Raw genomic sequence first — 14,031 nt, forward strand, 5'->3', positions numbered from 1 at the left:
TTTGTATGATCCACTTTTTAGTTTAAATTTTCCCCTGCATACCAAGATCCAGATCACCAATACATTGGGTGAAACAAAGACTCTCATACTTGACCTCCTGGGAGTTTCATGACAAACCTTCCACCACAAAAAAAAATTTAATCTTTACTCCCTTTACAGTTTTTATTGTCTGTATTGCTGTTGTCCCTTTTTGAGTTCTGATTTGCCATGAGCATATATAATTTGCTTTTTCCCTAATTCATTCATTTGTATGTGAATGTCTCTGTCTCTGGCTAGGCCAATATTTATTGTTTCTCCTTAAGTTGCAGATGGCAGTTTAATAGTCAACCACATTGCTGTGGGTCTGGAATAAAATGTAGGCCAGACTAGGTAAAAGTGGCAGGTCTGATTCTCCATCAAACATTAGTGATCCTGATTCATTTTTACAACCATAGATTGTGGTTATCTGCTTGCAGTAAGGCCAGTGTTTTACCAAAGAAGTTTATTGAATTCAAATGCTACTGTTTGCCACAGTGGGATTTGAACACAATTCTCAGATAATAAAATTTGGGTTTTGGATTGCAAATCACTGACATTTACCCAATGCTGCTACCTCACTCTTACTTTCTTCTTCCTGTTACCACCATTTCTGTTTAAATGTAACCTTAAATTAGAATGAGTTAGTACTGAGGCATTCACTTAACCTGTACTCCATAATTTAGGTAAAGTGGCTGTTGTCCACGACATGTTGGTGCAAGTAATGTTTTAGGAGCAGCAGTATTCATTTTGGTCTCATGGTAGCTAACCTTGAATTTTAATTAATCACTTTAGCATGCTTTGGGATAACCTGCCATGTCTGAAGTTAAACCTACCATGAGTAGACTGCTACCTACAATTCAAATGTTTGTTTTTCCAAATGAACAAGGCATGTAAATATGGAATAATAGGTAAAAGTAATCAAACTGGTCTGACTTTAGACAGTAATCTTAATCCTTGTCCAGCATATTTTTTTTAAAAAGTTCTATTTAGGCAGAAGATTAGCCCTTATTTGAATGTGACTTACAGTTAAGGGAAATGAGAGGAAATGTGATTAACATGACCAGTAGCCATATTTCCTCAAAGTTTTTTTAGTGCTGTGTTTTGATGTATACGGTCGATTTTTAGACTAAAGTGAACACTGAATGTATAAGCGCACTGAATGGCTTTTCTAATTTTATCATTTAAGGATGCATTGCAGAAACTGTCAGAAATGTTGAACTTAAGTGCATCGCTAGCAAAGCAAGATGCTTGCAATCCAGCTAAACACCGTAACACTACTGCAGTATTGGGATGCCTGGCTGAAAAGCTGGCAGGTATGACAACCAATTCTTTTAGCCCTAAATTTCTTGGCTGCACACAAAGCAATCGTTTGTACTTGTCTTTGATCTTTTAGATAAATGCTGTTCTATTATATAGTAACTGGGCAAATGACGATACTTGAAACAGTGCAGCATCTGAAAGATTTGTGTAATTAACTTGGACAATAAACAGATGAGGCATTCTGTGAAGTAGTTTTGGAATTTTACCAAGATTGACAAAAGAGCTAGGCAAGAGTTAGGTCCCTTAAGCCTGCTCTGCCAGGTGGTACAATCATGACTGATCTGATCTCAACTGCACTTTGCTGCCTGCTGTCCATAACCTTTAAATGTCATCTTCCTTAAATTTACTCCATGTACCTGCATCCAACACACTCTGGGGTAGAGTTCCACAGATTCATGACCCTTTGAGAGATGTCATTTTTCCACCTGTGTGTTTTTAAAACTGCTACCCCTTACCTGTTCTTCTACATTGCCCCACAAGAAGAAACATCCCCTCTATAGCTATTTCGTTAATCCCCTTTTAATATTTTATATGCCTCAGTTGGATCTCTTTTTTTTTGTTCTTCTGAGCATGAGACTATAGGCCTAAACTACTGTCTCTTCATAAGACAAATTCCTCATCTCTGGAATCGATCTAGGGAACCTCCTCCGAACTGCTTCTAATACGACTACATCCCTTCTCGAGTAAGGGAACCAAAATTGTATGCTGTACTCCAGGTGCAGTCTCTCAAATACTTTGTACAGTTGCAGCCACACTTCTCTACTTTTATACTCTACTCCTTTAGCAATAAATGCCAAGATTCCATTTGTCTTCCTTGTGTATCTGTGTTCTAGTTTTGTAGTTCGTGTACAGATACCCAGATCCCTCTGTAATGAAGGACTCTGAAGTTTCTCTCCATTTACATTAGTTTCCTTTCTAATCCTCCATCCAAAATGGATAACCTCACACCTAAACTGCATTAAACTCGTTTTGCCAAAGTTTGGCCCATTCATCTAACCCATCCGTATCCATCTTTAAATTTCTTGTTCCTTCATTGCACCTTACATTCCCCACCTATTTTAGTGTTATCTACAAATTTGGTTGAAATGCTTTCACTGCCAATATCCAAGTCACTTAGTATAGGTTGTAAGTAGTTGCGATCCAAGGACCAAACACTGGTTACCCACAAGTTGCATATTTCTAATCTGAATAAAGATCCTGACTTACTTTCTGTTGCTTAACCAAACCTCTCCCAAGCTGATTAATTACCCCTAATCCCATGTGATTTTTCCCTTGTGTATTCACCTTCTTGTGCAGCACCTGATCAAATGCCTTCAGAAAGTCAATGTACTTCATTGGAGGATTCCCATTATCCTTCTGAATAGTTACATCTTTGAAAATGAGTGGATTACGTTTCTTCTGTTTATTGTTGAATGTTCCTGATCTGCATTGCTGAGTCTCACACTATTGTTAGCAGTAGGAACAGGGTATTTTTAAACATCCAAAAAGGAAGTTAGTAGACAATTTAACTTCCATTATTGTGCAGAGAATCTTCTCAATCTGAACAGGGTGGATGGGACGGAAGTTCCTATTGCAGCACTCGTGATACTAAAACTGTTTGGCACCACCTAATAGTGATCACCACTATCACCACTGTTGACATGATGCCTTCTATAGTTTTGCATTTTAAATCTTCATTGTATATAGCTGTACATGTCAATGAGTTTGTATGTTGTGTACATGATATTTGCAGAAACATAACATAATGGAATTGTTAACATTGTCACATGATTGTGGTTTCTAGGAGAAGTAGCCGGTTGAGAATATATCCGGATGAAAGTTAGGATCCACAAAAAACTAGCTTTTCTAATTTGGACTATTGTAGGGGGCAGGGTTACTGCTTTGCACTATATCTTGTTAAATTGTCAAACTCTTAACCTTTACAGCTTTATTTTTTTAAAAAAGATTGAATTTATATTTTAATGCTACTCAACAGCCTTCATTTAAAATTGCTAATAGGCGTTGGGTGCAAAGAGCAAGTTGGAGAAGCAGCAGGTTTAACATTGTTTTCTCCAGGTTGCCGGTTGCCACTCAAGCTTAGCAATTCTGAAATAATCCACCAAGCCAATCCTACACATACAGAGAATAACAAGAACAGTGAGCGTACCTTTACACCTTTTTAGAACAGTTGAGAGGTCATTAAGCACAATGTCATAATGGATCGTAAATGGCAGCCTTTCCAATGCTGCTGAAATCCAAACAATGAATAATGAAAAGAATGGGAGGAGAAAAAGCATGCCAGGACTGGCTTCATTCATTTGCTGAATGTTGTTCTTGTATTTCAAAGGGTGTTCTGATTATGAAGAACGCCTCACCAAAAGTACTTGCATGTTTTTCCTTTTGTAAATTGAAACTCCTTCTGTGTACGTAAAATTTTGTGTGCGCTTCTGGTACTGTAGACAAAGGTATAGATGCATCTGGAGCACAACTGGGAACTGTAATGGGCATTGTTGAACAGCCAGAAGAGTTCTTGCAACACAGGTAGAGTAAGTTGGGTCATGTTATGCCCCTATTTATTTAATATGTGGTGAGGGTTGTGAACATTTTGTTTGAATACAAATCAAAATTGTGTTCTTTATCAGAGCATTTAATTGGCAGGCCTGGAAACAAATACGCAACTTTTGAAATAGTATGCATTTCTTCAAAACATTGATATTTTAAGAGCAATTCTGATTAATTTTTCAGTGATATCACTGATTTCTGTGGAAAGGCTGCAAGTTGTGTAATCCAGCTTGTATCATTTCTAGGTCCTGCCAGCATAGGTCTTCTCAGTCCAGGAACATTGGAATATTTACTGGAAAGTTTGGTGAGTATTGGAAGTTTTCGGTGTAGTAGATATCTTGAGTCAAATTACTGAAAACTATAAACGTCTAAGTATGAACAAATTGTTGTATCAACGAGTTGTCTTTGTGATACTTGCTGATTTTGGATCATGTACTTTTAAGACTGTCATGGATTAATAACATGAACCCAAAATACATATCTTGTCCATCTAATTGACAAAGGAGATATTTAGGATAGCTGATTTAAATTTTGATTGAGGAGTTGTTATAAGTGTCTAAAATGAAGATGAAAAGGTTTTGGGAAAGAATTCAAACTTGAGGGCCAGACTGCCGAAGGCTCAAATGCCGTGGTTGGAGGATGTGCTAGAGGAATGCAGAGTTCAAAGACACAAGGTAATGGGCTGTCTTAAACTGCAGTTGTCATTGCAATTGTTGACCCAATGATGACGTAATGCTTGATAATGGGGCTGAGCAACATTAGCCATGATCGAACAGCAGGGCAGAGTCAGTGGGCTGCAAGGTCTAATTCTGCTCCTGTATCTTTGGGTTGTATTCTTGCTGGCAAAGTTTTATGGAGAAGGAGTTTGCTACTTATAATTCTGAGATTCTGCAGTGCATCCTGTGGATGATGCAGCAGCAGTGCTTTGGTGATGCTGATGCTGTCTTCTGGACAGGGATTACACTTCTCTTCACAACTTCTACACTCTGGCTTTTTGACATCAAGAAAATTTTATTTTGAAGCAAGTCTGTTACTTGGATGTTCAATATCATCATCTCACAGAAAAATCTGTTAATTTGTAGGGTGGTTCATACAGAGCCCAGAAATATTCATTTAGTTTTGTGGGCATTGAACATTTGGTAGCCAGAAAATTAACTGAAAAATGTTAGTTGACTAAATGCAATTGAAGTCATTAATCTCTCAATGGTTGGAGTGATGTCAACCTTTAGTTCATAATCTTAACAGCCAGCTGCTAATTAACGAATTTAGCTAAATTAGTACTCCAGTTCTTTGCTACAATCTTCGCTCAATTATTGAAGCAAATAATGGAACAAAAGGACATTCGCAAGTAATATCAGAACAGAAGGGTTATTACCGTCAGGCGATGGTAAAGCAGCTGAGGCTCATTTCTCCGAATAGGTAGTTTCATGAGCCTTGTAGATTCATGTAGATAGGTTTTGAGTGGGAATCTTGAACTCAAAAATGTACTGGTCAATTGAATAGGGCAGTCAGAAGTTACATATTTCTTTATTCTGTGGTAAAATGTGGAACTTGCAATTGTATGAATTTATTGAGAGTTATGGGAAATGAAGATAAGTGTAGTAGAGAATAAAGAATAGTGGAATGGGTTGAAGAGGTGTCTGGCACAGACCTGTTCAAAAATGGGCCATTTAGCCCATAAGTATCAAGTATACAGCATGTTTACTTAAATACACCTTGAATTTAAAGAAATGTGGCTGCTCATCTGCAACCAAATACTTGTGCATTCCTTGTGAAACACTTCTATTATTATGACAGTATAATTCAACCTGTTGAAATCGTGCTATTGTGTGCCTCTAAATATAGTGTATTCTGCATTCTTCACTGGAAACTAAGTATAAAATTTGAGTGAGGATTTAGTATTAAGTTTCCAAAAGCATTTTAAATACTTGGCACCCCAAAAAGGGCTTTTTTGTATGAAGTTAGCTGCTGAGAGAACAAGCATAATTACAGAAATGTTTGAATGTTGTATTAAGTAATGTTTTTTCTTTTTAAAAGAAACGTATCTACAAGTTTAGCATAATGCAGAAAGAATCTACGTAAAAGTTGGTGTGCTGAAAGCATACAAAGTCTCAAAGCAGACCCATGTGGTTCTACAGGTGTATTGAATTTGTTTGTGGATTGTGGGTATTGCTGGCTTCACTAACTCTAATATTTATCCCTAATTACTCTAAGGTGGTCAACTACCACATCGCTGCAGTCCTAAAAGTGGACAGCAAATCTGTATGTTTCTAACATGACTAGACAGAAAGTAAAATACAGGAAGGATGTTCTTGTGAACCAAGGAGCCCAGAACCAGGGATCACAGTTTAAGGACGTAGAACAGGCCATTCATCACTTGGACGAGGAGAAATCTCTTCACCCAAGAGCGGGTGAGCCTTCCGCAAAGTAGTTACGGCAAAAACATTGAATGTTTTCAAGAAACGGGTTATAGTTCTGGGGCCTAAAGGTATCAAAGGGAAGGAGGAGAAAGTGGGAACAAGATGCTGAGGTGGGAGACTAGCTGTGATATTAAATGGTGGAGCAACATAAAGGGCCAAATGGGAATGATCTACTTGTATTCCTGTTTTCTGTATTTTAGCTTCATGTAAGATTCCATTTGACTCTGATCAACATACCCTCTTTCACCCTTCCCGCAGGGATTTGCCTAATTTTCCTTTTAAAGGCCTTTATGCTGTACAACTATTTTGTTTATTTGCTGCTGCTGCTTGTGATGGCAAAATCCAGATTGAAAACATTCAGAGGTTGCTCTGAAGACACACTTATGACCCCAGTCTCGGACTCTGTCTCAACTGAAAGGCATTTTCTATCAAAGCATCCTTATTGAACTACCAAAAGTTCTAAAGACCTCTGTTAATGAAAAACAGCCCAAGTTTATTCTGTTTCTCCTAATTCCCTCCAACGCCTTAGTTCTGATCCGTATTGCAGACCTTATAGTTGAGATTTTTAGGGTCACTATATTTTTTTTGACATGGCAGCCAGATTATAGCAATGTACTCTTTAAAAAACTAAACGAAGGGTGTACTCTGAAGAATTGAAATTAAGCATAGTTTAACAGTCCACTGGAGAAGGAATCTTTTTCTAATCTGGTGTTTAGCTTCAATACATAATGGCTTTTTTTTAAACTGAGGTAAATAATGGTGCAGTGTTAATGAGCTTTCCTACAGTATTCGGGAGATTTCTGATGCAAGATGTTGTTAATGATTTACTGAGCTGCACTTGGGCACTCTGCCTTGATGTAGACTGCATACAGAGTTAGCAACATGTATTGTACAATAATGTTTGATTATTTGCAATAGTGTTTGTTCTGCTTTGGTTTCCCCACGTGCCATTATATGGTATCCTTGAGAATTGTTCTCAATTTTTTTTTATTCAGTAGCTAAAGAATTACACTTGCCACATCTTTTAAGACTCATTAAAGCCTTACTTAATTGCTGTTTTTTAACTTGAAACAACTTGATCAATAGTGTTTTTTAGCAGACAAGGCAATGGGATTTTTGTCTGTTAATGGATATTTGTAGATTTGGGTCGTTGATATGACTGAAAAGGAATCATTGAAATGCAGTGTTAACTTTGCAGCTTCTTCGTTTTAAAAAAAGTCACTAGAGCAGTTTTGCCCTTTCAGTTCCTTGCATGAGCTTCACTCATCATGCAGACCATTTCTGAAGTACTGGGATCTTTTATGGGCATTGTCTTGGGGAAGATGTACTGCCCTTCAAAAGACTGCAGGATAGGTTTACCAGATGATGCTTGGATTCCCAGGTTAAATTACAAAGTAAGGTTACATAAATATATGCAATCCCTATGATTGGAAAATTTTGCTGTTGTAACTCCCTCCCTTAAGAAAGGATCAACGCAAAAGATGGGGAATTATAGGCCGATTAGCCTAACCTTGGTAGTTGGTAAAATTCTAGAATCCATTGTCAAGGATGAGATTTCTAAATTCCTGGAAGTGCAGGGTCAGATTAAAACAAGTCAGCATGGTTTTAGTAAGGGGAGGTTGTGCCTGGCAAACCTGTTAGAAGTCTTTGAAGAGGTAACAAGTATGTTAGACCAGGGAAACCCAGTAGATGTCAACTATCTAGACTTCCAAAAGGCCTTTGACATGGTGCCTCACGGGAGGCTGCTGAGCAAGGTGGGGGCCCATGGTGTTCGAGGTGAGCTACTGGCTTGGATTGAGGATTGGCTGTCTGACAGAAGGCAGAGAGTTGGGATAAAAGGCTCTTTTTCGGAATGGCAACCCGTGACGAGTGGTGTCCCGCAGGGTTCAGTGTTGGGGCCGCAGCTGTTCACCTTTATATATTAATGATCTGGATGAAGGGACTGGGGGCATTCTGGCAAAGTTTGCCGATGATACGAAGATAGGTAGACAGGCAGGTAGTACTGAGGAGGTGGGGAAGCTGCTGGAAGATTTCGACAGCTTAGGAGAGTGGTCCAGGAAATGGCTGATGAAATTCAATGTGAGTAAATGTGAGGTTTTGCACTTTGGGAGAAAAAATACAGACATGGACTATTTTCTAAATGGTGAGAAAATTCGCAAATCGGAAGTGCAAAGGGATCTGGGAGTGTTGGTCCAAGATTCTCTAAAGGTTAACTTGCAGGTAGAGTCTGTAATTAAGAAAGTGAATGTAATGTTGTCGTTTATCTTAAGAGGGTTGGAATATAAAAGCAGTGATGTGCTTCTGAGGCTTTATAAGGCTCTAGTTAGGCTCCATTTAGAATACTGTGTCCAATTTTTGGGCCCTACACCTCAGGAAGGACATACTAGCCCTGGAGCGTGTCCAGTGGAGATTCACATGGATGATCCCTGGAATGGTAGGTTTAAGTATGATGAACGGCTAAGGATCCTGGGATTGTATTCATTGGAGTTTAGAAGGCTGAGGGGAAATCTAATAGAAACTTACAAGATAATGTATGGTTTAGAAGGGGTGGACGCTAGGAATTTGTCCCCGTTAGGCGGGGAGACTAGGACCTGTGGGCACAGCCTTAAAATTAGAGGGGGTAAATTTAAAACGGAAATGAGACGACATTTCTTCAGCCAGAGAGTGGTGGGCTTGTGGAATTCATTGCCGCAGAGTGCAGTGGAGGCCGGGACATTGGATGCCTTCAAGGCAGAGATCGACAAATTCTTGATCTCAAAAGGAATCAAGGGCTATGGGGAGAGTGCAGGGAAGTGGAGTTGAAATGCCCATCAGCCATGATTTAAATGGCAGAGTTGACCTGCTGGGCCAAACGGCAGTTACTGCCGTAATTCCTAGAAGCATGGCACTCCAACCGGAACTCCATCAACAAACACACTGGCTCCAAATCAATCTACCATCCTCTGAGGAAAAAGAACAGGAAATGGCATCACCAATACAGGAAATGACATCACCAACCCAAGGAAACCTAAACAGATAAATAGAAAGCGGGACTTAACACCAGCGCTTCATCGGAGGCTCACTAATGAAGTTACCTAGAATGGTGACGAAACGTCTGAAAAACTAACCATCCAGCTCAGTGAGCAAACTCACATCCATGTTTTAGATACTTTCTGTGTGAACTTGTGCAGAGGTACGGACACTGCCACAACACCGCAAGAGCTCTTATTATGACCTTATGTATTCACTTTTACGATTAGAGCCATCTGCAGAGCTGTAATGAATTTCAAGATACTGTTTAGAAAGTTTCTTCTACCTCACTTGTTTTTAAATGGTTTTTAAGTGCTTAAGGACAAACCAGTGGATTTTGGTTCAATTTTTGACGAGATGTAAAAGTTATGATAATTGAGTTGATCAGCACAACCTTTTTAAATTTAAACGTCTCTTTTAAAAATTGACTTTCTAAAATTAAGTCTTTCGGTGATTCTGAAATGTTTCAGGCTGTCCAGGTTGCACATTATTGAAAAGAAGTCAGTTGCCAAGTTAATTTAGTTTGTGCTTGATACCAGACTCAAAGTATGAAAATCTGTTTTCTGCTTGCATTGCCTTTGCCAACAAAAGTGTTCTGCACAACCTACGGAGTCCCTAGTTTATTCGAAATAACTTGTGGCAAAACAGTTAAAACTAGATGAATTTGTTTAATTTTTGATTCTTTAATATTGCAGAGTGTGCAGTCTCACCCCATGGTCATGCTTTTCTCCCTCATAGCCCTGGAAAAGTTTGCCCAAACAAGTAAGTTTGCTGTGTAGAAATGAACACCTATATAGAAACGAACCTTGCAAAAGTGTAGTAGTAAGGATATTTTTCAAAGTAAACCTGTCTTTTTAAATAGTTGGCAATATTGTAATGTATTAACTTGCTATTCAGATTCCATTTACATTGTCCTAAATCATCATGTTTTCAATTTTCAAGAGTAGCTGAGTTTAGTCAGGTTTTCAGCCCTCCTGGAATAATGCAGAATTCTCTCAAGATTGAAGGTTGATGTCCTATGCGCTACAGACTGTGACTCAATAAAACTGTGTACTTTTGTGTTCAAGCCTGCATTCTTCCTCTCTCTCTCTCTGCATATAGTGCTTGGGTCCAAAGCGCATATTGTAGCTAACAGCATTTCAGGATCTGGTCTAAATGTCTCAGCCCCTTGCTACGTGCATAATATTCTGCAATTTCTTAGCTGGTTTTTCCCACGGTCTTGCTTGAAAAGTTAGGTGTGGACTAAGACTGTGTATAACTCGTCATTCTGCAGTAAAATTATGTAGGCTTCCTCAAATGCTATGTGATCAAACATTGAGGAAGAGATCCAATCAGAGTTCACAAGTTTAGTTTGGTAAGGGAAAAACAACCACTGCTCAAACACTTAAAATTAACACAGTGAATTGGTAGCACCTACACTTGGCCTGAGTAATAAACATTAGCTCATGTCTTAGGTCTGCACCCCCCCCCCCCCCCCCCAGGCAGGCATTATTATTTTTTCTTTTCAAATATTTGCAACTTTCAGGATAAATAATATAATGCAACAATTATCTTGTACAGCATTAAGGTCTTTAAAGTATCATGGAGTCCTCATCAGGCTGACTGTCTAATGTGTGTTCTGCCTCTACCTGGTAGCATGCTACAAAATAAAATTTTACCTGAATCCCTTGTACTTCAAAATCATAGAATCCCCAAGTGGGGGAACAGGCCCTTCAGCTGACCCCACCCAGACCCATCCCCCTACCCTTTCTCCATGACGCGCACATGCACACGCACGCGCGTGCGCGCCACCGGATACTATGGGCAGTCTAGCAGGCCAGTCTGCCTAACCTGCACATTTTGGACCTGGCCGGAGCCCCCACAGATAAGGGGAGAACATGCACAGTCGCCTGAGGGTGAAATCAAACTCTGGCCCCTGGCACTGTGAGGTAGCTTTGCTGGTTTTCGATAAGAGGCATGAGTCATTCATGACTGACCCATCACGTCTTTCTTTCCATTATTTTTAAAAAAGAATGTGTTGGAAACAACCGCCTGTCTCCCATAAATAATTTATGGTCATTTGAAGCCTGTTTAAAAGCTTAGTCGAACCCAGTGCTTCACAGGCAGCTGGAAAAGTGTGGCCTGCTTTTCTTTCAACTTGAAGAAAGGTGTGCTACTTCAGTTAGAACAGTGTGCCCATTACCCTCTCCTAAAATAAGAGTGCACCCATTTCCCTGCACAATATCTGAACTATAAAACTCTTTCCACCCCCTCCGCACTTCCTTAAGATGCTCATCGATCCTCACCAAATAGTCCTGACTTCCCTTGGATCAAGTTCCATGGTAGCCTTCCTACAATACCAGTAACATGCTATTTGCTCTGCCAGGATTCCAAGAGCTGTCAGTTAATCAGCTTGACTAGCAGCTCAGTGTAACTTCCTTCCACCGATTTAAGCTGATGTTTCACTTTGACTCCTGTCTGCACTATAATATCACTGAAGTGTGGACTTCTGTTCAGCTGGTCACCTACTGACTGTGTAGTTGAGGAATGTCGAACAGCCTTTCTCCAATTGTTTGTTTTTTTTAAAAGCAAATCACAATTTCTCAGCTCTAATTTTTTTAGTCTTGAAAATTTGTGAAGGAAATTATGAAATCATCTTTCATAACTAGAGCTTTTCTGTTTTGGCTCATTTGTTTTTGTATTTTCCCTGTGCTAGTAAACCTTTTTTTAAGAATTGAAGATCTACTTCTGCATAGATCTCCCAGGAGAGATCTTAACACCAATTTATATGTTTAATATAAGCTCAGCATTTACATATTGGTAGCACCCAATATTTTAAAAATTGAAGTAGCATACAACTCGTTTATACATTGTAGTCTAACTGTTTGAGTTGTTCTTCTTAAAATTTGAAAACCAGTCCTGTTTACTGTGTAATTTATGTAGCTACAAGCATTATTAGTGCAAATGTTCATGTGGGCAAGGAATGCATCTTTTATTACTTGAATTAATTACCAACAGCAAGTATTTAATGAAATTATACAACTTATAATTACAGGTGAAAATAAATTAACAGTCTCTGAGTCATGTATTAGTGATCAGCTGCTTATGTTGGAGTCTTGGGTAAATCACTCAGATTACCTCAAACGACAGGTTGGCTTCTGTGCGCAGTGGAGCCTGGATAATTTATGTAAGTTTGAAATTTTGTGCTCATTTAACACAAACTAAAGTATTTGGTAACATTCAGATGGGATACTGGTAATTTGTCATTTCTTTATAGTCTGTAAAATCATCGTAGTGACTTTTTTAATGAGTAGAATTACAGGTTGCAAAATTGTTATCCCTTAATGCAGGGGTTTGAAGGGTAACTGAACATAATGACTTGATCCACCAATTTCCTTGAATTTTGTACAATACAGGCTCCAATGAAGCCCTCTCTTTCCCTATTTACCACTTCAAATTTAATTTAAAAGTTCTTGCTGCTGCAAGTTGAATTCTAATAAAATTCATGGATTAAAATTTGATGGCAATCAGATAATATTGAAGGAACAAATTGTAACCTGATGCATCCTAGAAATATGCAGTGTCAGACAAGACTCACTAGTCCACCCATGCTGTCCCACACAGTGGGAAAGGTCAAGGCCCACTAGACCTATAGAGCTAACAGTGTGGAGCTGGATGAGCACAGCAGGCCAAGCAGCATCTTAGGAGCACAAAAGCTCCTCCCTCCGTACAAACCTCGGGAATCTCTCTCCCACTGCAACTCTCTTGCCTCTTCCCGCCAGACCTATAGAGCTGTTCTGTCGGGGAATTGCCTCAACTTTGTTTTGAATGGATGACCTGATTATTAGAGTGAACTGTTGGTGTAGTTTCTCTCATCAAAGGAAATGTCCTCTCTGTGTGTAGATTGTCAAGACCCTTCAGGATTTTGCATCTTTCCATCAAAATGCCTGTTACCCTTTTTAAACTGCAACAGATAGAAGCCAAGTGTATTCAGTCTTTCCGTGTAAAACAACTTGCCCAACCAAGGTATTAGCCTAGTTAACCCCACTTTGAACTGACTCCAGTGGTTATGACACAGACAGATAACTGAGCCAAATCGGTCTTTCTATCTCTACATTTGCAACACAGTAAAATGAACACCTTCAAAGATCCTCAATTGATCCCATTTGGTTCCTAACCATAAATTTCAATAACTAATCCCAGACTCTTTGAATAGTCAATTCCAGGCACTGCTTTGTATCTTAAACCAAAGATTAGGCAATATATTAACAGTATTATTACTTTAGCAGAGCAAAATTAGACAAAAATGCAATGTAATTGTTCTGTGCCATTGAAACACATACCTTTTTTCACCCACATTCACAAAAGACAGAGTTAAGGGATAAATTTATCGAGGGGGAGAAAACACTACTGGCCAGATAATTTGTGATTTTCATGTTGCATTGTTCCACACACACACATGATGGCCTCGTAGTTTATTTTTCTTTTTAATTTCAAAATGGTGTTCAGGGTCACTTTTACAGTTCCCTTAGACAAATATTACTACCTTTTTTATCTATTCTGAGCTCCCAGGAGGTTCAAGGGAGGTCAGGTAGGGAGCTTTAATACCCCCATGCTGGAGCACAACAGACAGCTTCTTTTATTTAAACTGAAAACAGTCCAAAACCCAGTCCAAATTCTGACCACTCCCCTGATAGACAGACTCTGTCCTCCACTAGGTCCAAGTCACCATTCAACCTCTGTC

The 14,031-nt window shown here is 39.1% G+C and overlaps 1 protein-coding gene across 1 annotated transcript in view; it reads left to right on the top strand.

The window, feature by feature from the left end:
- The window catches only part of rspry1 (ring finger and SPRY domain containing 1), a 51,127-nt gene that overhangs the window by 20,389 nt on the left and 16,707 nt on the right, over window positions 1–14,031 (top strand). The window contains exons 4-7 of the mRNA XM_048546615.2: window positions 1,205–1,331; window positions 4,125–4,183; window positions 10,004–10,070; window positions 12,343–12,474. Coding sequence (XP_048402572.1) covers window positions 1,205–1,331; window positions 4,125–4,183; window positions 10,004–10,070; window positions 12,343–12,474 — 385 coding nt within the window. The remainder of the gene's footprint in view (window positions 1–1,204; window positions 1,332–4,124; window positions 4,184–10,003; window positions 10,071–12,342; window positions 12,475–14,031) is intronic.

This window comes from Stegostoma tigrinum, chromosome 16 (assembly GCF_030684315.1).
Source record: "Stegostoma tigrinum isolate sSteTig4 chromosome 16, sSteTig4.hap1, whole genome shotgun sequence".
Classification (NCBI taxonomy): domain Eukaryota; kingdom Metazoa; phylum Chordata; class Chondrichthyes; order Orectolobiformes; family Stegostomatidae; genus Stegostoma; species Stegostoma tigrinum.